The sequence below is a fragment of the Neodiprion virginianus genome, chromosome 6 (assembly GCF_021901495.1).
Source record: "Neodiprion virginianus isolate iyNeoVirg1 chromosome 6, iyNeoVirg1.1, whole genome shotgun sequence".
Taxonomy (NCBI): Eukaryota; Metazoa; Arthropoda; class Insecta; order Hymenoptera; family Diprionidae; genus Neodiprion; species Neodiprion virginianus.
The window spans coordinates 10,489,154-10,515,165 of record NC_060882.1 but is presented as its reverse complement, the minus strand read 5'-3'; the positions used below and the strand labels follow the sequence as shown (position 1 = coordinate 10,515,165).

The 26,012-nt window shown below is 36.7% G+C and overlaps 2 protein-coding genes and 1 long non-coding RNA gene across 7 annotated transcripts in view; all 3 read right to left on the bottom strand.

Moving 5' to 3' along the window:
• Positions 1-2,296: 2,296 nt before the first annotated feature.
• Positions 2,297-3,810, bottom strand: LOC124307667 (uncharacterized). The gene is made up of 4 exons (XR_006908847.1): positions 3,705-3,810; positions 3,282-3,311; positions 2,605-2,687; positions 2,297-2,327 (listed from the first exon to the last, which is right to left on the bottom strand). It is a non-coding gene; the product is annotated as an uncharacterized LOC124307667 (long non-coding RNA).
• Positions 3,811-6,426: 2,616 nt separating this feature from the next.
• LOC124307664 (aminomethyltransferase, mitochondrial) lies at positions 6,427-10,265 on the bottom strand. The gene is made up of 5 exons (XM_046769599.1): positions 9,624-10,265; positions 7,698-8,038; positions 7,301-7,620; positions 7,122-7,204; positions 6,427-7,022 (listed from the first exon to the last, which is right to left on the bottom strand). The coding sequence occupies exons 1-5, from the start codon at positions 10,009-10,011 to the stop codon at positions 6,688-6,690; spliced, it is 1,467 nt and encodes a 488-aa protein (XP_046625555.1). The 5' UTR covers positions 10,012-10,265; the 3' UTR covers positions 6,427-6,687.
• A 475-nt stretch (positions 10,266-10,740) lies between these two features.
• Positions 10,741-26,012, bottom strand: part of LOC124307661 (zinc finger protein 853-like) — a 64,278-nt gene continuing 49,006 nt past the window's right edge. For all 5 annotated transcript variants that reach the window (XM_046769590.1, XM_046769593.1, XM_046769594.1 and 2 more), the window contains exons 10-12: positions 24,141-24,361; positions 23,901-24,045; positions 10,741-23,165 (exon numbers count right to left, since the gene is read on the bottom strand). In XM_046769590.1, coding sequence (XP_046625546.1) covers positions 23,044-23,165; positions 23,901-24,045; positions 24,141-24,361 — 488 coding nt within the window. In that variant the 3' untranslated portion in view covers positions 10,741-23,043. The remainder of the gene's footprint in view (positions 23,166-23,900; positions 24,046-24,140; positions 24,362-26,012) is intronic.

The window sequence follows — 26,012 nt, the reverse complement described above, 5'->3', positions numbered from 1 at the left end:
CGTCCGCTCTACTGCGCGGTTGATTCCAGACTGAGGAATTCGGCTAGCTGATTTCAGGTCGGTAACGTCACTTTCTGAACATCCGACATCCAAACTTTGGTTTCGACCTTTAATACTATGTATGATGATGTATGATGTATGATGTATGATGATATGATATGATGTATAATGATTTTAGTTATTACGTTTCGTACAAGAAATACGCACTTTACCTCTCCTGCCGATTCCAGACTCAAGCGGCCAGGCCCTTCGACGGTCAGCCGTTGACTGAAGATATATTTTTCAGTGAACGGGTCAGCTAATAACGCTGCCGTTCTGCGACAGTTGGATGATGAAAAATTTCGCTCGTATCTTTCAAATGTGTGTTAAAATACACTCGAAGTGTTGAGAAGCGTCGTTCTTTCTCTCCCTATCACCTTTCTAGGTCTTTAAATCACTACGCAGCGTTAAATACTGTCTCATATACGAAGCATCCATTTCATCTCTTTCAAAATTAGCGCATCCGTGATGTATTACAGTTACTCTGAATTTTTTTCCATCCGAATACTTTTCGAAAAACAATTCTGCTCCTCCACCCAACGCAGATACTTCACTTGCGACCAGCTAAAACAGCGTTTCGATTCTATGCCTATGAAAATTCATGATCGAGAGAGCAAATGAAAAGTTGTTGGAATAATTATGAATACTAATGTTATGGAATACATCGAGCGCGCGTCGAATAGAATCCCATTTCGAAATGAATAATTCTTCTCTTTTCATATCATAGCTAATCTAGTAATATAGGTAAATAGGATGGTTGGAGGTGTTCAGAAATGGTAGGACATTTCAAAAGTTAAAGTCGACGATGATCCGGTGCATCAATTTTATCGTTACAGATTTTCTTTTCCCATGAGGCATAGAGTATTCAACAACGATAATGCAGTCCTTAAAATTCATCACTCATCTCTGTCCGGAAAACTAATTCGCAAGGCGTGGTATTCTAGATATGTCAAAACTAAGCTAGCGGCACGTGTTTGCATTGTTAGAAAAATACTCGTACTCTACATACACTGTTTCTAATCTTTCGCTACATTTGGTTTAATCCCCATGCTTCCACAGCACGAATAGTCGGAAATGTTTTTGATTATCCATAATAAAATAAAAGAAGTAACAAAGCTTAAATTTATTGTTAAAGCTCTAATCATACATCAAACTGCGGTCGAATTCATTTATTATTTGCACATGACCTTTATATATTTGATAAATTATTCCTAAATACATTGAAACATATGTATTTATAATGAAATATCATGCAATGGGCTGTGTTAACTATAAACTATAATTTCTATCAAACAGCTGCTTTTATGTCAACAGGGCTTTGAGACTCAGTTAAGTTGGATCTCGATTTTTGCCATTGTATGTAGGACATTGGGTTACGAGAACGAATGCGAATTACGAAGAACTCCGTATTAGAGATAAGGATATTTTAGTTCAAGTATACCTATACACAGAAATCCGTATGTGAATATACTAAAACCTCTGTGTTTATTGTAAAAGTCTAGTTTTAAATATGTGCATATATGTATATACACGTGCATAAGTATACATATAAATATATACACATACATGTACATAAATAATTGCCAAGAAATTAGAAACACTCACAACTTGTCGCAAATAGAGTAAAACGTAAGGTTAATAATATACAAATTACACAAACGCACCATCAAAACATGACAAGGGTAATCCTAGTGCAGTGATTGTACAAACTGAAGAAATATACATTTACATATACATCATATAAATTAATAGTCTAGAAAAGAGTATTTAGAGAGCTTATCTAATTCTGATCGTATCACAATAGATCATTAACATAATCAATATACGGTTAAAGCTGTATTAGCTACATTCACTATTAGAGATAATATTTTTTTATCCATTTTTATAGTTATTTAATTTCTTGTACAACAATTCTTCAAATTTCACCGCAAAATGCCCAAGTGTTCTCGTAGTCCATGAGTTCTCGTAGTGCAAATACGAGTCCAATTACCTTACAGATGGCATTACATTGATTTTTGCCTCCTCGCGTCGAGTTATAAATACAGATAAATCTCAATGAGAGCTCATTTCTATAAGATTTATTGTAGTGCTGTATTCGTAGCTATACCTGTTATTCTATATTATATACTGTCCTATATTTTAAACACACAGCACAACAATGGCTGAAAGCACAATGGCAAGAAGAGAGGAGCAATTTGCATCTTAATAAACCTTTTCTTCTTTATACGTAGTACAGCGATGTCACGTCGGAGGATATGTACTGGTGGATCACTAGGTGGGGCACAGAACTGAAACATAATTATGTTGAAAATCTTCAAAATCTCTTACAGAAAGTACGTACGTTGCCAGATCTTATATACCAACAATGAATATTCATAGAGGCTATATTCATAAATACTTACAAAAGTAAGCTAATATTTTACCCGCAATTGCTTATTACTGATAACTTGATATGATAATATTCCCTCCCCGCCCCTCACCGCATACATCTACTTCTACTCCTACTACTCCTACTTCCTGATCCTACTCCTACTCTAATGAATATGATAAAAATGTTATACTCACAGTGTACAAGTCCTCGTCATCCTCGTCCTCTTCCTCGCTCACCTCGATCACCCGGAACCACCGCGAACTACCTCGGGTTATACCTCGAATAGTAATGAATATTTTTAGTATAAGAACACATCAAAAATATTGTTCAAGGATTGATATAATTAATTAATTAATTAATAATATAATCAATTTTATTAGCGCATTTGAAGCTAGTGAACATGTGCTTGCGCGAAAAATGAATTGAAATAATTTATTGTAAACGTGACAAGTTTGTAATATTTCGGATGAAATATTATTACAATTGCCATCAAATATTATAAAAATGTTTTACTCACCGAGCACAAATCCTCGTCCTCCTCGTCCACCTTGTTCTCCTCGTCTTCCTCGTCCTCCTCCTCGTCCACCTCCAACCACCTCCAACAACCACCGGCAACCATCTCGGGTTATACCTGAAATGGTTATAAATATTTTCAGTATAAGAACACATCAAAAATATTGTGTAAAGATTAGTATGATTAATTAATTATTAAATAATATAATAAATTTAATTATCGCATTTATAGCTACTAAACATGTGCTTGCGCGAAAAATGAATTGAAATAATTTATTGTAAACGTGACAAGTTTGTAATATTTCGGATGAAATATTATTACAATTGCCATCAAATATTATAAAAATGTTTTACTCACCGAGCACAAATCCTCGTCCTCCTCGTCCACCTTGTTCTCCTCGTCTTCCTCGTCCTCCTCCCCGTCCACCTCCAACCACCTCCAACAACCACCGGCAACCATCTCGGGTTATACCTGAAATGGTTATAAATATTTTCAGTATAAGAACACATCAAAAATATTGTGTAAAGATTAGTATGATTAATTAATTATTAAGTAATATAATAAATTTAATTATCGCATTTATAGCTACTAAACATGTGCTTGCGCGAAAAATGAATTGAAATAATTTATTGTAAATGTGACAAGTTTGTAATATTTCGGATGAAATATTATTACAATTGCCATCAAATATTATAAAAATGTTTTACTCACCGAACACAAATCCTTGTCCTCCTCGTCCACCTTGTTCTCCTCGTCTTCCTCGTTCCCCTCCTCGTCCACTTCAAACCACCGCCAACCACCTCCAACAACCACCGATAACCACCTCGAGTTATACCTCGGAAGTCGAGTTTCACCAGGTAGCGGACCTGAAGCGCAGAAACTACAGAGCGCTTGTCCCGGAAGTCTAGTTTCACGACGTAGCGGACCTGGAGCTCAGAAACTACGGAGCGCTTGTCCTGGAAGTCGAGTTCCACCAGGTAGCGGACCTGGAGCTCAGAAACTACGGAGCGCTTGTCCTGGAAGTCGAGTTCCACCAGGTAGCGGACCTGGAGCTCAGAAACTACGTAGCGCTTGTCCCGGCAGTCGAGTTTCACCAGAAAGCGGACCCGGAGCGCAGGATCCAAGAGGCTGAGAACCTGGCACTCGAAATCTGCGGAGCGCGATTCTCATCCGTCCTCTCTACTGCGCGGTTGTTTCCAGACTGAGGAATCCGGCTAGCTGAATTTAGGTTGATGACGTCAAGAGAAAAAAAAATTGTGTGACGTCACTTTCTGAACATCCGAACATCCAAACTCTGGTTTCGAACTTTCATACTATGTATGATGTGTGATGTATGATGTCTCGTGATGTAAGATGTGTGATGTATGATGATATTTCATGATGTATAATGATACTAGTTTTCACATTTCACAATCAGACAAGAAATACGCACTTTATCTTTCCTGCCAATCCCAGATTCAAGCGGCTAGGGCCTTCGATGGATAGCCGTTGACTGTAGATATATTCTTCAGTGAACGGGTCGGCTAATAACGCTGCCGTTCCGCGACAGTTAGATGATAAAAATTACTGCTCGTACCTTTCAAATGTGTGTTAAATTACACACAAAGTTTCAAGAAGCTTTGTTCTTTCTCTCCCTATGAAAAAAAAATCTACAACAATCACCTTTTTAGGCCTTTTAATCAGGACACTGCGTTAAATACCGTCTCATATACGAAATATCTATTCAATCCTAATCAAAATTAGCGCATCTGTGGTGTATTACAGTTACTCCAAATTTCTTTCCATCCGAACGCTCTTCGAAAAACAATTCTGCTTCTCTACCCAACGTAGATACTTTACTTGCGACTAGCTAAAACAGCGTTTTGATTCTATGCCTACGAAAATTCAAGATCGAGAGAGCAAATGAAAAGTTGTTGGAATAATTATGAATATCAAAGTTATAGAACACATGAAGGAGCAGTGGGACGAAGAGGACGAAGGTGGTCGGCGGTGCTAGGAGGTGGTTGATGGTGTTCGGAAATGGTAGAAGGTGGTAGGCTTTGCTAGGAGGTGGTTGGAGGAGGTACGAGGTGATAGGAGACGGCATTGGGTGGTAGACGGCGGACGGAGATGGTATACGGTGTTTGGTGGTGTTAGGAGGTGGCAGGGGGTGTTTGATGGTGCTCGGAGGGGGAAAGAAGTGTTTGGCGGTTGTTGGAAGTGATCGGCGGTGGTCGAGGAAGACGAGGTCGACGAGGATGATGGCGCAGTGGCGGGGATATGCAGGCGTAGGAGGACGGGGACGCCGTGGACGTGGAGGACGCAGGTGCTCGACTGTTGTTGCGGTGGTTGGTGGTGGACGCGGTTACGTGTCTCTTTACGGGGATGATCGAGCCGATCGACATTTCCAAGTCGCAGTCGACAAGTAGTCTTACGTACTCACTTTGTAGCGACTCAATCTCGAGTTTCCATACCGACACTACTTTCGCTGCTACGAATGTCGGTGCGAGTCCGTTAGGTAGAGTCGTTAGAGCAGAACCCTTCTATGCTCCTAGGCCCTCCTGGGCTCACCTCCCCGCCGAAAACTGGTCATAAAAATTTATCCAGGGATATCCGTCTCTATGTTCTTCAGTCAACGATTCTGCGCTTCATAACACAAATATCACATGATGTCCTTTTTTGGCTGCTGACTTTCGACCCGTTGCTCGCAGCGTTTGTTGACTATGCCTAATCGATTTGTATCGCAAAATTACGTCAATGTAGGATTTTGATGGAAAGATTTTTGCGATTTTGAAAATCTTTTGTTGATGACGCAAAATATTGCAAAGGAGAAAGTGTTACTTTTTTCGTGCTTTTCGATGAGAATCATTTTTCGTTTCAGAATCGATTTGTACGACTCTTTACAGACTCATTGAACCCCCAGAAACGCGAAAAAGTTGACGTATAGAGCTTAGGACCAACAGCAGCTAAATTGGAGCGTAAATTCTTTGTTCTTCGCAATAAGTCTTGATCCTCTACTCGCAACGTATTTGAACTGCGCCTAATCAATTCCGCTCGCAAAATTACGGTGGTATAGTGCATCAAATAATTTATTCGAGGACTTTTCGAAATCGCGAAAATTTTCGCCAAAAGTACGAAGGGGTAAGACGCGTGCCAACTACACCAACCAAGGAACGCCTCGCTTAACGTCATTTATTGACGAAACTATTCTAATTCGTAGTTCTCGTTTGCTGAACTCATTATTGCATAAAACTAGCCCTACGATGGCTCATTTTATTTTTCATTCTTTTCAAAATGGCGGACAGTCTCTCGTCCATGGACACTATGGCTTCAAAAATTAGCGAAATTACACATTTTTCAATAATTTTCAGGGTATCAGTGACTTTTATAAGTTCTGTTATAACAGAGTAACGCACCTACGATATTTGAACCGTTCCCGTTCATTCGTTTATTGATCAAACGATGATGAGAATGGATGCGTTTGCTCGGTCGGTAAAGGTAGGAGTCCTACACGCCTTGAACATTGTGGCAAACGATGTATAATTCAAGTAAATTTCATCACAAATTATTTCATGCAACATATTTATAAGCTTTCACTCGGCATGCACACCACGATTCATACGCATTGTGGTTATAGGTCCAAGAACGCTGATTGTACCTAACGTTACGCAACTCGTGTCTCATCCCACAATATCGGATGTCGGTACATACTGCTCTTGATTTTATTTTAATTTTTGATTTTCACACCATGCTCCAACAATGAAATTCAAATTCCAGCGCTCTCTTAGCCAGTGTAATAATTCGTCTTAACGAAGGGCATCTTCGAGACCGTAGCTTTGTAAGTTTTTCCCCTAATCTCTACGAGGACACCGGATCCTGGGTGGCATAAGTTCAGAGGTAAGTAGCCCATGGCGATGTGCCGACCCAAGGTAGGACTCGGCCCTCCAGAAGTCACTTTTCCAACGGATTCACCCTCCGGTGTTAGTAGCACGGCTCCTGCTCTCGCAGGGGGTCCTTGTCCTAAAAGGAGCCCGACGCGCTTACGTAATGGCTTTGTTAAGATTTGGAACAATATCTTCTCTGCCCCCGGAAAGTTCTTCTCCGCTCTTCGGCGTTTCGCTTTGGATAATAAAGCAAATTGTTTCGTGTTAGTATAAAAGTATGTAGTGTTTTTGCTTGGCATGAAACGAGAAAAAATTGACCGGATTCCATACTCACCGATCAACCACGTTAAGTCAGCTTCCACCGGCGTTGTTGTCTCGTTTATGTCGATTCCGTAAAGGCAAAGGCCGGCTTCCAATCTGCGTGTTAGTCAATCGTCAAAAGCGATATTGAAATCATCGTGAGTACGTGCATGTAAATTGGACGAAGATTATCGGTAAAGAATGTTCCCGCACCTTAGACTATCCCTTACTCCTAAACCAGCCAATTTGACATACTCGGCGCTAAGTATCAAGTCAACAAATTGTCTGGCAATCGTTCGTGGTAACGATATTTCGAAACCATCTTCCCCCGTGTAACCGCATCGTGATATTCTGATTTGGTTTCCAAAAAATTCCGTTTTCAAGCTGTGCATGAATTTCAGGTCGTTTAAATTGATCGTCGTGAAACTCTGAAGGGCTTGGCTTGCCTTCGGCCCTTGAAGTGCAACAAGTCCTTGCTCCAGGGGATCGAGGAATTCCAAAGAAACTTTCTTGTCGTGAGACGTGAATATTTTCTGTAAATATAAACGTTTTTCGTTCTTACACTACGTGATCTTTGTTACCCACTACGACTCTCAAATCAATCAAGTACCTGTTGTTTCAGAAGAAGTTCGCTATCTTCGTCGCGTCGTCCCGCGTTGGAAACAACGAAGAATTTGTCTTCGCCGTCCTTCGTTATAATGAGATCGTCAAGTATACCTCCTTGGTCGTTCGTGAAGACAGTCAAAGCCGCTTTACCGATGGGGAGATTTTTAAGATCACTCGGTGTTAACGATTCCAAAAATTCACCAGCGTGTCTGCCTGATACAACAGTCTGCAACATGTGTCCAACGTCGAAGAGAGACGCGGCCATCCTCGTGTGCTGGTGGGACGTTGCAATTGCTTCTCCGTATTGAAGAGGAAGAAGCCATCCTGCAAAATCGACCAGCTTTCCTGTAATAAGAACGTGTATTTGGTTACAGAAATGTTCCACAATTCTCAGACGCATTGCAGTCGGCAATATTTGGTTATCAAGACATTAAATTGACGCCAAGGTGTTATTCCGACTTCTTACTAAATGAATAACAATAGTTCTGAAACGATATTTTCGAGACTACAATGAACTCAAGTCTTTCCAAGCGCCAGTAAATCAAATGCATTACGTAATTTACTTGCGAAAAGAAAAACCCCCAGTTTACGTGATTATTTGCCACTTCAGCTACACTGCGTCAACAAGTGTATTTGCGCATTCAAAGTGGCGGGTCGTGGCGCTTTGTTGATGTGACGTCAGTGCGCGCATCGTGGGAGTTTTATCATCGTGCAGCGAATGATATCGGTTTTAGTTATTTTTAGAGAATATTACCAATTTCACCGGTCAAATCATCTGATAATAGACAAATTGGCGTATAATTTATCCCCATTAGGCAGTCTCCTCCAAGTTGTCCTTAGCCCCTGACAAGCAAACATCCAAACCGTACATCTTTCGTAGCAATGAGTATAAAAAATACCCAATGGAAATTAATTTCAAATATCTCAGCTGCTAATAAAGCTAGCAAGATTTCTTTTTAAATTATAGTTCAAGCAATTCCGCATCAAACGGTTGTATTATGAAAGTAGTTAAGTGGAACTAAACGAATAAAAATGATCGTTGAAGGGATTCAAACCTTACAGTCTGCGCCAAGAGTACAAGTTTTTTAAGGGGGAAATTTCTCTCTCATTGCCTGTCAGGGGCTAAATTGCAACAGTCAAAATATCTAGCAAGTGCAGAATCACCCTTCATCCCAGGATTAATACCCGACGAGACTCACACTAAGAATTCCTTTATTGTACCGAACGCCCACACAGTCACATATCATGGGCTAATAACCAAAAGAGCGCAGCCCAGAGTTCTTCAATAATTGCTGATTCTACTGGCATAAGGGCGTATGCAGCAAAAATGAAAAATATCAGGCTTATTCCGCAAATCGGAAAAGCAGTGATTTACGCCCGTTTCGATCTTACAATTAGCCGTCGATATCAGAACTAGTTTGTGTGCCCAAAGGTCGGTTGTGAAGTACGTAGCTTGCCGGGGACGATAACGTCAACAATGGACCTGTCAACCATTTAGGCCCGTGTTATGTGCGCGGCTCATGTGATGGAAGAAGAACGAACTTGAAATACTGGCTCACCTTAGGATCTGCCTCTCACCCTAATTTATTTGTGTTTATTGTTCATCCTCACCGATCGTACTGACAATGACCTCCGAATAATGTACACAAACATAAACCTACCCATGCCCCGCGTCTTCTGTTATCTTCCCATTACTTCTAATTACGCATGAGATGCTATATCCCCCCTCATATTATCATATGCTCGTTACTTTTACTGTAAAGTGCTATGCTTAGTATACCACGTACACCAATATGATGTATGCATGTAAGATGCTTGAGTCGTTAGGAAACGTCGTCGTCTCAGGACGAACAAATACACATATTTATATATGCTGATTTGAATTGTTTAAATTGTATAGACAAGCGAATCGTTATTACAAAATACTTGCCATGATGGTCAATATGTAGATCGTAGAGACAGGTTTTTCTTGCCTCACATCTCGTAGAAAATGGCTTGTTGAGGATACAGCCGTTGCAGGTGCACAGAAACCTTGTGTCATTAGCGCGTTTGTTAAACTCGTGTTCCGGTATGAGATTTTTATTGAAAGAATGATAAGACCTTGATCCGAATAAAGAACGTTTGTGAATTTTAAATGATAAATGTCCGGGCGAGCTAAGGCTAGACGCGCACTTTAAACAGTAGCATTTGTTCGCAGAAAAGGGCACCAGGCACTTCTTTGATTTAAAATTTTCAGCACTGAAAAATCGGCGGAGCACGTTGTTGGATTGAAAAACGCTCACGTCAGCTCGCCTCGAAATTCTCATCACACGGAACATATTGTTCTATTATTCGTCTTTCGCACACTTCTGACGCACACTCGTCAGTTCCCAAACCGCTAATGAAACCTCTGACATCTCGCCGGCGATATGACAGAGATACCGCTCGGAATAGTGGTGGGAATGAAGGAAGTCATCTGAATCTTGTAGGCAACGCGATATTTCTTGTGGCTGAATTCGTATTTTTCAATAGACAAACAGCGAGGGCCGTAGTGCAACAAACTCGCTATGATAATGACATGCGGCCGAATCGGTGCAATCGAACGATTGCAATGTAGCGGAGAATCGTCAGCCGTTTCATTCGTCTGTATTGATATGCAGTCGGGAAGAATATGGAGAAAAACAAGGTCTTATCAGAGTCGATTGCCAATAACGTCGTAAACGAAGCGAGTATTTTATGTAACAAGTATCACGGCCGTAGCGATATTCATATGTTTTTTCAATGTGTATAATATTACACATTTACACGATTGTGGACGAAATGAGAAGGCGAGAAAACATTAAAAATATGCACGGGTATTCAATTGCTTATTAAATTTTTATTATACCATGTAATAATAGTAATAATAATAATAATAATAATAATAATAATAATAATAATAATAATAATAATAATAATTAATAATAATAAAAGTAATAATAATGATAATAATAATAATAGTCATCAATGACAATATTAATATAATGCGTTGAACAGAGAAACAATAAACAAAGTGTATTTCTTTTTTCTTTTCGTTATTTGTTTTTTCACTATCGTATTACTGAACGCAGAATGTCCCAACAGTTCGACAATGTATGCTTTAGTTCTTCTCTTAAATCACGTTTTACTTCATCATCCATTCACACTGGTTTCATGGAAACGGTAGAATTACTGTATAAAGTATTTAAAAGTGTTGAGTGAAGCCATAACCGTTCGAAATGAAAATTTTCCCGTGACGTGTTTTAATTTACTTTATTTGTATAAAAGTTTCGCTTGTCGCGGTTTGGCTCTTTTCGAACGGTTACGATATAAAAAAATTAGGCTAACGTTATTTGAATTTCTAAACTGTATAGGTCGCAAATTCTTATACCCAGCTAATCCTAGAGTGTCGAAGATTACAAACAGAAAATCGACCACCAAGAATCAATATTTGAGTTTTAGCTGCCTGGAACGCGCGAGATATCTTTACAGATTTTTGTTTTCTTTGAATAACCAATTTCCAGCTACTATCATACAAACATATATTGTCCAGGGCCACTATAATATTCTCAAACGATATACAAAAACAATAAGAACACCGAATACGATCGTTTTCATTTACAAATTCAAACGTGGAACGTAAATTTTATCTTAGTAATTATTATGAGTTTTTTTTTTCAAGTTTTTTGCTGTGTTTTTTTCGAGGGGGGACGTTACTATTTTTTTTCTCTCATTTTTGTCATATTCTTGTTGACATACAATGTACAATCATTAATTAAATCTTTCTGTCGATAATTTTGTCTAATTTTTTTTTTTTTCTTTTTTGCCTTAGCTAACATATGTATATGCATAACCACGACCGAATACGTCACTTCCAATATAGATATAACTTTTATGTAATAATAATTAGTCATCGTCATCGTATATATCTATATATATATATATGCATGTACATATATATATATATATATAATATTTATACATACATACATATAATATAATATAATATAATATAATAATTTATCAAATGAAAATAGGTACAATTTTGGACGCTTTTTGAAAAAGACGCTCCACGATTTTTTCTTATTTTTTTTTTATATCTTCATAATGCCCATCGGTTGCGATTCTAGTCCACTTAGTATTAGTTGTTCTTAATTTCATCATTTCCATAATTTCTAATCACTTAATTTTAGACGAGCCGAGGTGCAGCTACCATTTCCGAAATTTCGAAAAACTTTTTTTTCCTTCATACAATCGTAATTTTAAGCCTAACTTAGTTTCTATATGTTTAATGCCACATGTAAAATTTGATATTTATTGTATATATCTTACAGAAATTTTGTCCCCGTCAAAAGAGAGCAAATTTGGATAGAAATTCCATCGAAACGGTAGCCTTAATTACAACCCCAGACTCTGAATTTGATCTTAGTCTACGTTTTTGAATATTCAATTGTTTCGCACATTAGCCTAAACATTGCCTAGTGTTTACAGTAATTAGAAGTGCCTATTTACAAAATGTTTTGGAACTTTGAATTTCGAATTTATTTTCTTCCTGCATATTTTGCTTTGCCTAATATCGACGTTTAATCTTAATGTTTCATTCCCTCCTCCTGTCTTTCTCTCTCTTAAACAACGTTCAACTCTTGGAGCTCACTCGTAACCGAAAGAGACTAAATGTATATTACAATATGTCAATATGCAAGTTTATAGTAGCCTTACTGTGCGAACTATATTCGAATTTAAAAATTGCCTATAAGGTAATTTTGCAGTTCGTTTAAATTGGCAAAAAACATTTCAACCGTATAAGTAACTTTCATTCCTTTATGCGATAATTTTCTTCGATTATAATTGGCACGTCAGTAAGGATTCGGCAATAATTGCATGTATAGTTTGAAATAAACGTAATCAAAGTCTTCCCGAAAATTGTCCAATTACGTTATTATACTAATCACATATGTTTATACGAGTAAATGCACGGGTCCTTGTTCTGTGTATATATGACAATCGTCAGCGTATTTTAACATCGTAAATGTTGGCATTAGCAACATATAGTATACATATATATATAGTAGCTAGTGATGAACTAAAATGTGAAGAGAATAATACGTACGAAAAATAAAATATTGTACAGAACACATGATGAAACTAGAATATCACGTCAAGTAAATAACATATTGTATGTAAACAATGAAGACAAGAGTTTACAAAAAAGAGTTCGCGCTCAATCAAGCATATCATACGCATTAATAGTTGTTAAACTCGCAATTATGCAATTTTATCTATACACGCTCCGTAACATAAATCATTTATTTATAATTTAATACACCGAACCTAAAAGTAGTAACTAAAGAACCGTAGTAATTATAGTTTTCCCACATGCAGTTCAAATAAAAACTTACATAAATAATTCTCAACTCGATTTTGAATTATTAACCAATTTTGACTAGCAAACATAACTTCAATTTTTCTCTTCCTTTTTTTCCCCTCCTACTTCGTCGTTCAAATTATTATCATTTCTATCAGTCTAATTATTATTATCAATTTTTATAATTACACATATGTACTTGTACAGTTATTTTGAACGATATTATGATAAGTCTAGGAACTTAAAAACAATGTATAAAGAAACCAAGAAAAATAACAAGACAAAAGTTGAACATGCCCAACATCTTGCATATATAATATAAAATTTTTCTCAGCTTTCCAGACTATAATAATAATTGTTATTATTATTATTACCATAGCTATACCTCAAACGTTATGCGAAAAACTTAAATTGGATAAATCATGTGATACCTTTAAATATTACCGATTACAGAACATTCAGTCATATATGCACAGTTAAAGGAGACCTGCCGCGTGCAATTTCGAGAAAAAAGAATACCACCGCACACCATTTCAATTTTTTTCGTTATTTTTTCTTACTCCCAAATTCACGCGGCATGCCTTCTTAACGTTCAACAAAATGTTAACATGAATTAAGACTAATTGAATGACGTAGCAATTAAAAAAAAAAAAAAATTAAAAAAAAAAAAAAACATCAATACTTAACCTAACAAAAATTATTTACGTAGGTTACGTACATGTTCATATTGTATAAATATAAAAAATCTCGAAATGTAGTTTTTAATGCGACGATAATTACTAGCGAAATTTACCAAATATTACTAAAATACGCTTTCAATTGCCTTAATATTAATCATTGTATATTGTAGTTAACAGACCTATCGAAAAATCGGAGAAAAAAAATTGCAAACAAAAAAATTATAATATTGCCCAGGCAACGAATTTTTGTCAGTAATTCATTTGTGCAACCTAATCGTATGATTTCACGCTGTTCTCGGATGCCTGTTTCATTCGAAATTCCTTCAATAGCATATATGGGGTTAACGTGAATTTTGTGGTATTGTTTAGACGTATTTTTGATTTGATTGGAAGGTTTTCAAACGATAAATTCTAAGCTTCCGCTGCCTAGGCAATTGATTGATGATTTGTAATATAAAATTCACAATTTCAAACTTCATTCGCACCGTTCATCCATTGAAAAAGTATCAGTTATAGCTCCCAGTCGATAAATATACAACAAATTAAAAAAAAGGCTATTCTTTGTCAACATGGATATTTTAGTCATGGTCCCGTAAACCCTGATTAAGAATTTTCGACCGCTATATTTTACACAAATCGAAAGTTTATCGTATACGATTACAATGGAAATACACGCCAGCAGGTCGAGACGTCTTTTCGCAATATCTATATATAAGTATCGATTTCACCCTATATACTAAATCTAAAAAGTTTCGGTATATTTGTACCGTTTTTTGACTAGAATTGAATTTCGAACAATTTTTATCCTTTCTTGTGTTTCATTTCCACACTCTTCTCATTTTCAAATTTTCTTCAACTACTGATCATTCTCAATTGTCGGGAATACGGGACCGAAAATTCGCCAGTGTGTTTGCCCAAAAGGGGACTTTAGGAAACTTAATGTATACCTTAAAACTTTGACAGCTAACTCGCACAGGTTTATCCGTCACATGCGGATACAACTCATGGCACGAGCCGCTATACGTGAAAATCAACATTACTTTGCTTTGATGTAACTGTACGTAAATTATTTGAAATGGAACGTTTAGTAATTTGCGCGCCCCGTATAATATGTGCGTGGCAAACATGCCAATCATGCCATGCTAACCTACTCGATATTCAATCACGTCAAGCTTCGTCTCAATTTTCTTCCAAACACCATAAAATTCACATGATTTTGAGTTATGACAACCGCGTTACGCTTGCTCAATTGACTAATCGACGTAAGAAGTTCAGATTTTTATTCCTACAAATTTTTCTCGCCAAACTGTCAAACCAATCATCACCTTTCTCCTGGCAAATGGCACAAAAAGGGGCGCGCCTACACACATAATAACGAACAAACAAGAACGTATGAGTAGAATTAGGGGTGGGTAGGGGGAGGGTTGTATTGAAGGGGTGGTGGGGATGGTTGTATTGTGGTAAAACAACGTTGTAAGTGACATAACGCAACGCTGTGTTTTAAACAAATCTCCGAAAGTCAGGACACGCCATCTTGAAACATTAAATCAAACAGAAGTTGATCTGTTTCTTCAGACACATGTGAAAAATAACGAAATTAGCCGCTGCTCGGAAAGAAATTTTTGTACTACGAATCTCGTTAGAGTGAAACGGTGAAAAAAAGCTGTATAAGAATTTTGGTAGTGTGTCTATCTATGTAAATCATTCGTAGGAATCGGCGAACGAAGGGGGGGGGGGGGGGGGGCGAATAGAAAATTTAAAGTAATTGTAGGTCTTGGCAATCTTGCAGGGCTTATAATGCTACGCAACAACAATTGTTCAAGATGGGTGCCATGTTCGAGAGCACTCCGATCCGAATCTGAGTAGAGTTCTATTTACCTCCGTAGTGGGTGCTTCCGCGCTAAAATCATTCCTGTTTATTAATATTGACACTGGTATTTAACATTGTTTAAATATGGCTGTACGCGTTAAGATATTTACGATCATCTCTATTGTGAATACACGTTGGCTAAGCTACACACTTAATACATTTATTATCATATTATTCGTATAATATATTATGCGTATAGTATGGAAAGGACTTGAAAAAAGGCTTAAAATTCTCCAAAATGTAAACATCTTGCAATGATTATTACTGTTGGCGTTTTTTTTTTTTTTTTTGTTTTTTTTTCCTTTTCCGGGGACACTTTTTGTGATTTTTTTTGTATGATTTTTTTTGTTTTTGTATTATATTTACTAACATCTTGATCAGACAGGAGACTTCGGAGAAAAAAGTAATTCGTTGGAAGTCCGTATTCTTTTTGCGGTGATGTATTTGACAGCGACGTACATTAGTAGTATATATATTTTTCTTAGGCCATTTAGAACCGGGGTTTTTTTCTTTTCTCTTGCTTTGATTATATAATGTGAAAAATAAAGATGGGTTGTTTTTTTTTTTTTTTTTCGTTGTTTGAAAAAACGCGGTTGCAAGCAGACACTGAAAAATCCTGTACTTACTTACATAATTATACAATTATTTATCGGTTAACTTTTATACTGTTCTCTATACGTATAGCACTAATTGATTGTTGTATATTGATAATGTTTGTTACTGTAACGAAATCCCTTACAGAAGCACTCACTAGCGGACTTTGACTATTTCATTGTGTTTTTGCTGGATACGTGTTTTCTTTTTAAATTCATTTTTGTTTGCTTTCGTCGCTTGGGAACCGAAATTTTTTGAACATCGCGTTTGTGTAACAATATTTTAGAAATATGACTAGCGTCATTGTCGCCGAATAGAATGATTTTTTTCTTGTGTGATTTTTCGATTGCATTCCAGCAATCTTTGGGAACTCGGTTAACTCAGATTCGTATGCGAAGGAAAAAACCGAAAAGAAAACATTCTCATATCAACAAAAAAACTTTCAGAATATTCTGAAAAGAAATTTTTTGCCAGACGGCACTGCAATTATCATGCTAAATTGTAAGTCGCAGTTACCTATGGCAAAAAATACAGTGGGCCCCTTGGATCGTCCATCTATTTTAATCGTTACACGTATTTAACCATAATGACGGTTAGGTTAATTAACAGAGACATGTATACATTAAAAAAAAATTTTCTTTACGTTAGTAATTTTGTGACAAATTTCTTCTATATTCGGAATATACCATTTTAATTAACGAATTCAATCTTTCATTTCGTTCGTCATCCGCAGATCTGCGCTTTGTACGAAAATGTTTACAGCAAGAACAAATTTCAAGAAATATTTATCGATCAATGTAACTTAAAATTATCCTCTCCAATTGATATTGAATAAGTAGCTGAGAAGTGCGAAAAATAAAAAGTGATTTTTTTAATGATTTTGTCTGTTTTTCATCTGGTAATAACGAATCTAGATCGCTATCAGCTGTATGAACCGCATGATTGAGAATCAAAGGTGACATAATAAAAGCGGGATGTCTGCGACGGGTGTTGTACACACCATCAGGGGCCCACCATCTTACGTATCTATAGTTTATTATTATAGTGAATATTTAAACAACTTATTCCGGTTTATAAACGTGCAGAGGCTCAGTTCGGCAGCGCGTGAAAACGCGTACCGCGAGGTGCTCGCTCTGCTAGACTGTCGGTTTTTATGCTGCGTATTACATATTCATTGTATAAGATTATTCCACTAAAAAATCAAACCCGATCGAAAAGAAATTCATTTATTATTTATTATACTTCGTTATGTTTTTTATTTTTTTGTTCTGTTTCTTATGCTTGTTCGCCTGTTTATGTCTAAAAGATTCTGCAACTGTTCACAGCAGAAAAACAGTTGTGGGTGCAGGCTGCTTGTGCAAAGCTTTATATTCATCGTCGCAATCGGGTATCGTTACGTATGCATAGCCTTTGTTCCTTTGAAAAGAATTCGCTATGTCGTCATTTCCGGGATAATATTCTTTCTCTACATACGTGTAAAATGTACGTATATATGTTTAGATTGTGCTGGGTGATAATTATATCGTTAATTTTTTGTACTAGAGAAGAAAATAAAATAAAATGAAATAATAAATTGACTTGTTAACGAAATAACATAAATATCCGTAACGAAATAATCGAATTTTGCATCATATTCCAGATCGAATCCGCGATTATCGTGGTATTAAATTTTTATTTTCCAGAATTAAAAAATGTATTCGGTTTTTTTTTTTTTTTTTTTAATTTTTGTCACTAATTTTCATGGCCGTACATACACCGAAAAGTGATGAGAATTTGGATCGTTGACAGAGATTTTTTTCTGTTTTGTTGTTTTTTTTTTTCATGTTGATTTGTTTTTGAATAATTTACAAAATCAATTGTCTTTACATATCCGTAAATTGTGTGTTTGCTGTGTGCGTGTGAGTGCGTGTGCGTGTGTATGGGTGGAGGGTCGACGATACAGATACCGCAACACCAGGGTGTGTGTATGCGGTAAAACTGTATTACTCACGTCCTCCGATTTTTGGTTGATGTATGAGTGTGTAAAAAGCATTTGGTCGCGCTTTTGATCAGGGCTATCTTGCATGTAATTGGGCATATTTATACATGTATTGTTATTGAATCGAGTCTGTGATTGTATATTCTTGTATTACTGTTGACGAGATGAATATATATATATATATATGTGTGTGTATATATATATATATATATATCATCGTTTGCATATTTTTTTTTCACTTTTATTATTGAAGTCGAGTCGTATTTGTGAGTGTGTATGCACTGGGAGTATACACCAGTGCATCCGGGCTATGGCATTAATTTTTCATTAGTTATTTAACATTTAGCAAATTTACATGGAGAGATTAAGATTATTGTATATTATAGGACCGGTTTACGCAGCTTTGTATATTTTTCAGTCATCGTCAATTGATTCGGTACCCGTTTCGCGCTTCTGTCTTCGTACATGATCTTGGTCGATCACATTTTTATTTCCTGTTATTGCCTCGTGCAATTCGATAAAAACAAGGCGCGATTATTCGCACCCTTCCACGATCGCGTTACGATCACGTTACGATCAACCTGACCTATCCTTCGGTCACATCCTGCAACCTTTTAATCGCTGTTTCTTTTATTTTATTTTCAATCATCTTTATTCCTGGTCGCGAAACGAGCACTTTGAAAAAACTAAAAACTGCGAGACCAGCCCACTTACGGGCATATGTAAACCAATATATTTGTAAATTTTTTTGTGATTTTTTTCGACGACCATCCCAGCGGCGCAAAGACGGTCGCCTATATTTTGTTTTTACCTTTTATCATCGATTACAGAACATACACTACAAGCTATTGTGTTTTAAGTATTTTACATGTTCGGGGGGGAGCGAGACAAACTTCGTAAAATCAGTAACAGAACTGAATTTTACGATGTTACGCCTCGAGTCCCGATCAAAAATGTTTTACTTGTTTATAGCAGTTTTCAAATGTTTCAACGTTGTGTTTTTAATTGGTTTTTTTTTCTGTTCAATTCTAGGGACCGGTCATGAATTTTAATTAATTTTCTTTTACACGAAGCCGATAAGAGAATTTTCATGTTTTATTTTCTCGTTAAGGTATAACGTATAAATTCCCACCGATGGAATCGCGGAAAGATATCTTAGCGATGTTGAGATGGAAAGAAAAAAAAAAATTCTCAGTGAGTCAATTATCATTAGTATTCGGTTGCAGCCAAATTTGATAAAAAAAATTATGCATGTTTATTTTTCACGTGGTCTTACGACAAAAGACTCACTTAAAATAAAACTTGAACGCAAACTGTTGGCAATTTTGATTAATCTGTATATTATTATCATTATTATTGTTATAATTATTATTATTATTATTTTCCCAGAGACGGAGAAATACAGATCTTGTTTGTCTTTAATCCGAAAGTCAAGGTTTGAAATTACGCAATTAATTGTTGTTTTAGGTTTTCTTGTTTTTTGAGAAAATAATTTTGGTCCCTATTATCGTGTGGAGAGGCCAGTGGTGCATGATATATAGTGTGAAAGTGTCGGCTTAAAATCTATCATTATAGCTGTACAATCCATCGCAAGGCTGTGATAATTTGTGTATTTGTATATGCGTGTGTATATTTTTTGTATTTAGTGAGAAACGGAAAAGTCGAAAAACGGAAAGTTCGAAAAAGAAAACATTTCCGCGCCCGTGAACCCCTTGTTGAAGTTTATTTTTTCATTCCAAAAGTAAGAAAACTGTTGTACGTATACAAACATCACGTGTGCACCTTTCGCAATACGCAAATTTCGTTCGCTGTGATTTTTCTGTGATATCTTCGGAATGCCCGGGGAACCAAGGCTTTGCGGAATATTTTTCATGGTGGCAGGGCGAGGGTGAACACTCACCCGGCTTTAGGTATATGTACATATAAACTAACCTATTTTCTTTATGTGTAAGTTATTATGTTCTTTTTTTTTTTCTCCTGTTTAAGCTATTGTAATTGTAGTATGGTTCGTATTGTGTATTTACACTAATTAGTATGAGGAAAAACGCACTGTAACGGAAATATTGATAAAGAACAAAAAAAAAAAAAAAACCTGCGATAAATTAGCCTCTGCATCCGAGTGTAAAACTGGAACTGTGGAATTAATTTCACGGACTAATGTACGTTAATAATTCAATTCATAACCTGCGGTGATATAAAATTATTACACCCTATTTAAATTTTCTCCTAATTTGGTATGCGGAATTAATTTCTTTTCAATGTCTAATGTCGCGACCAAAGCCAAACACCTAGAATTTATCATGTGAAAGCATATTTTCTTCGTACCAGTTTCACACCGATGCAGGGATCGTTATCGCACGGCCATTATATGGTAGCTTTGTCGATGAATTTTTAGCGATTTTTGTCTCTTTCGGATAACTCCCCGTGGTTATTTCTCATTCTCTTCGAGGTGGGGGTTGTATTGTGTTGTTTCGTTATTTATATATTCCTTCACGTGACGATCATTAATGAAAATTATAAACAAGAGTTTCTCATACCGCGAAAATTTCTTACACGTGTATGTACACAAAAGTAAGAAGCACACGTCTTCTCTCTTATATACTTCAAGAAAAGAAATAACATATTTTGATTTCTATTTTCTCTATTCCTTTTTACCTCACAGTGTTAAAAATTATTGAAAATACCAAAAAAGTGAGAAAAGTAGTCGGTATATATCACTCGTACGGTTTCCATTCATTCCGCGCTCCTCAGTCTGCGATTGCTTGAAAATAAAACGTATATAATATATTGTCAACGTATGTTTTCTTTTTATTATTATTATTAATCTTCTTCTTTAAATCATCTATATATTGTTTCCGTTGCACATTTTTTTAAAATCTTCTACTCATTATCCGTATACAAAAGACCACCGGAAATGAAAATGGCGAAAGAAAAAATTAATTAATATAAAATCGAATGGTTGATCAGCGATAACGAACCGACGGAAGATTATTTTTCATATAATATAAGCGATATAAGCCTATAAAAATTTTCTCTACAAATATATTGCGAGAACGTAATTATAATTATGCATATATTTTATGTATTGCAATTGAAATGAAAATATGAATAATAGTTATGCAATTATACGTGTTTATTTAGACGTTATTTTGAAATAAGAAAATATCTTGTTCTTTTTTTTTTTTTTAATTCTTTTTTTTCCTTAGTTTTTTTTTAACGATCACAGGACCTCAGATTCACCTCAAACATTCTCAAACGCATTTTTCGAAAAAGATTTTCACCTAATTTTTTTTCTTTTTGTTGCGCGTGCGCGTGTATCTCGCTGCATATTTTTCCGTCTAACTACCTTAGTCTCATAAACCCTATATTTATTATTTATAATATTTATATATAATATGTAGCATTTAGTTACTTACTCTTCCTTGCACACTCATTCTCTCACATTCTCTCACTCTATCTTTCACACTTACGATCTCCATATTTCGTATGCGTATATATAGATATATATTCAAATATATATATTTATATATAACTGTTATTTTTTTTTTCTTCCTCGTAATAATAATAATATTATTTTGTTTGTTTGCTTACGAACTAATAGTTTTCGTGCTACGCCGAGCACACGTGTACGTGTGTATATGTGTATGTTGCATCATTATTAATATTATTATAATATATATATATATTTATATATATATACCTAAAGTTTACGATCCTTAATTAGAATTAAAGTAAGATTTAGGGAACCTCAAGTTCTGGCTTTTATAGTTTTGCTGAGCCCGTTAATGAAAAAAGGTCGCCCGTTTGACCTTTGTTTCATCATTTGACTCGTCACATTAACTATATATTTTATATATTTATTATCGTGTCACGCCGCAAGAACCTTACAAATATTCCCTGACCTCTACCGAAGTTTTCTGTTTACGTTTATCCGGAAATATCTGGAGCATTTTTTTTTTTTTTAATAGTATAGGATACAAGTATATAACCATCGTTATTGCAATTTTTTGTTTATTTTATGTTTTTGTCTCATTTTGCTATACGGAAATTTGATGGGACTTGCGACGGTCACTTTATATCTATGAAAGTAAGATTTTGCGTAGAACGATTTTCTTTCGTCCCCGGTTTCGAACCGTATGTAACTCTCAATATCTCTCAATCGTTAATTATCGATGCGGTTACATACGCCAGGAAATCGAGCCGTAACACGATCTCAAATTCGAAAACGTGTCGAGGTGAAAAAAGAAATCTTACCGTACGAACTTACTAGTCTCTCACTGAGCCACGGTGAAATCTGCATTTTTTTTAAATGTCCTTTTAACGCGGCTCGATGTGTTCTTATCGTACAATAAATCACTTCATCACATCACGCAGTTCGTGTGTATGTGTGTGTGTGTGTGTGTGTGTTTTTTTTCGTTTCTCAAACTTTTATTCGAGAAACTATTTTCTCTTCGTTCTTCGCTTGTTTTTGTTTTTATTTCATCATTAACGAGTACTGCTGAGACAACGAGCAATTTTCAATTGACCGCACTTGGACGTTGCGTTTCGATCCCTTCACGAACAACTGAACAAAATCGGCTTCTTCCGATTCCGTTGCCTTCGCGATTCTTTCTCTTTTCAATTTCCTTACGAAGCAAAGTTCTACGCACTGTTTCCGTCATCCCCGATATCGTCCAACTTCCGTTTCACGCCTCTGTCTGGCATCTCGGTAAGGTCAGCTGGAGTTGGGTTTTGTTCTTGCGCCAACAGACTCTGCTGAATCTGCTCGTCGGAAGTCGTCGTACGCTCCTGGTGGTCTTTCTTCGCCGGATTAAAGGATTGTTCGCCCGTCCAAGGGGTCCACTCGTCTCAGTAGTAGCTGAATTTTCATGGTTGCTGGTTATTTTGCTGGTTAACAACGTGCTGGAGGGTGAAACCCAGCGCCCGAGGGTCACCGTGCAATCGCAACGCCTGCTCCAAACGCTGCTCTTGTAATCGCAGCGCTTCACCTGGAAAATTTCATCAATCATTCATGTTTTTTAATTATTTTCTTTCTCGTTCGTTCTATACTTCGACAAGACATGGTTAACGCGTCAACAATAAAAAAAGATTCACGTCCATACATATACCTACTACGGTGACAATACTGCCTCTACAAATTATTGTTCAATAAAAAGTTTTGAACTTTGTCGCAAATAATTGATCAGTCTTCGACATGATCATAAAGGACGTCATCAAACGATTTAAAAAAAAAGTTTCAGGAGTAGCCAGCGCACTGATTCTAGCTGATTTCAGGGAATTAAAAGATCGGTGTTAAAAATCAGCAAGTTTTGATACAGGTCTGAAAAGTATTCTTTAAATATCGTAACGAATTTCATGCGAAGAGTTATACAGATCTACAATCGTTTCGTGTCGTTTTAGGCAAGCGGAGAGACCCGATAAAACTATCAGGATAAAATTACGAATTCATAGTGAAATTAAAAGAGATTTTTCACATGAATCCCGGAGTAATGTCCGCAAAATTTTTTCCATCATTTGTCCAAATAAAGCGCTAAGAATTTTAAGAAAAGAAAGTCAAACTCCTTCTAATGTTCCACCGACTCTATAGCGGGAAGATACTTAGCGAAGTGTGTAAAAAAAATCTTTCGGACTAAGAGAGATGAATTTTCTCGAGACTATTGATCGCCGCGATCGTAAGAGAACCGGGCAAGCCGATTGTGTCTGACGATGAGAGTAACACTCACCCAAGTCCGGGGAGAGATTATCTTGCTGGGAAAGTTGTTGGTTTCCATGGTGTCCGGGCATTCCGGATGCGCCACCGTTGTGCTGTCCCAAATGATGCCTCATGTCTGTACCAGAGCTGGCCGCCACGGCAGTTGCCTGCGAAACCTGGAAAAAGAAAGAAAAAAATTTGAGTGTCAGCGACAGTGAGTCGAGGGCGTGTTTCGGGCGGGCTCGAAGAAATGTCCGAAGATTCAACCTACCGCGAGTCTCAGAGCCGCCTCGGCCTGCGAACGAAGAAGAGCCCCGGCCTGGTGCATTCTGAGGGCTTGTTCCGGTACTTGCCCTTGGACACTTTGTTGTTGAGGACCCGTGGAACCCTGAGGTCCACCACCCATGTCGCCGTTGTTTCCCATGCGCATCGCCGCCGCCAAGGACGCGATATCTGCCGGTGATAGGTTTGGCGATACCGAATTTTGCAGACCTGGTGAAGAGAAGAGGAATACCTTTAATTCGGGGAGCTAAGATGAAGGCGCAGGATTCGCCCAGAAATCGTTTTCATTGGATTGAAATATTGCACAAGCGTAGAGAATTTCATCGAGAGTGAAGCACGGGGTTGAATTTGGAAGAAAGCAATCGAATCGACTTTTTGATGTAGGATCAACGCGGCACTGAATCCTTTTGCGCTTTAAAACAAAGTGTTGCAAAAAATTTCTAAGAACGTTAAAGTCACAAGGTACAGTGATATGAAGGAGATGCACGATTTTTCGATACTCTTAATATTTAATTGCGATAATGAGCAACGCGAGTAGATTCAATGCATTTCTTCCAGCCAGAAGCTTGTTTTTTCCGCATATTCAAATCTCGATGTTTGTAAAAATTACAAGGCAAAACTTTCCCTTTCTTGCCAAGCGGTTTTTGACCAATAATTTGATATCTCAGTTAGTGTTTTTGTTATCATTTCGACGAACAGTCTAAGAAGTAAGCGGAATGACAGAATTGACTTTGAACATGCTCAGCGTAATCCTTAACCTTTTCTTCTTTACCGGAAAATAATATTTTCTGTGTAACTCAATTTCCCTTTTTGTACCTTCAGTGTCAGATGCTACAAGGCCGACCGTATTTCCATCAAGTTTTAGGTCGGTATCTGGTGGAGGGTATTACCGACACAAGGACGAAAATTATACTCCCAAGCTAAAGAGACCATTGACCGGCAAATACCGAAGGAAGGTACATACATAGATTTTTGTTTGGACAATAACCGTTCGTTACCGTTTCGACAGTCAAACAATGCAATCCGGTCAAAGCTAATCGATTTATTTGCTACTATGCGCTGTGTGCCTTTTAAAATTTCCGGTATTTGACCACGAGACTGTGGTTGGACGTAATTTGTATCAATTGTAAAATATATTTGGTTTTCGAATCGCATTTTCATTACATAGGTTTACAAATATAATTGTGTGAAATCAACCGCAATTTGCAATTATATCATTATTGAAGTGTCCGTAGTTTTTCTAGATCAGGGAATTTCAGGCTTCTATCATTTCAGCCATGTAATGTAAAATAGAGGCTAATAATGATACAACAGATGATCGCCAGATGTCACTAATTGTTCGAGTTTACTAGCGAAACGTGCGAAAATTTGTTGCAACACCAGCGATTAACTATCGAAATTATCTCGGATTTCATTCGGCATCTTTTTGGTATCGATGACTATAATTTCAGCATCAGATCAGTATCGAAATTTGAATCGTACTTCATTCAAATGAGTAACAATTAACAGAACAAGTTCTTTGTCGGTAAAGAGAATTGAATCAACATTCAATATTATCAATTTCACCCAGGATATTCGTGCTTTTTATTTTACATACTATCAAGATGAAAAAATAACTGGCAAAATGTATCCGTATAAAAAATAGACATTTTTTTTTAACTTGAGTCGATTCCTCAACACGCGTTATTCGCTAATGCTTTGCCTAATTCACGAATGTTGAATTAACGTAAATATTTGATCGAACCTTCCGGGAAATTTAAACAATGTTGAAATTACCCTATTTTTTTCAGCGAAGCATGTATACTCATAATGCGTACTATAATTATTTAAATGTCACGTTCGTCGCGTCACGGAATTACGT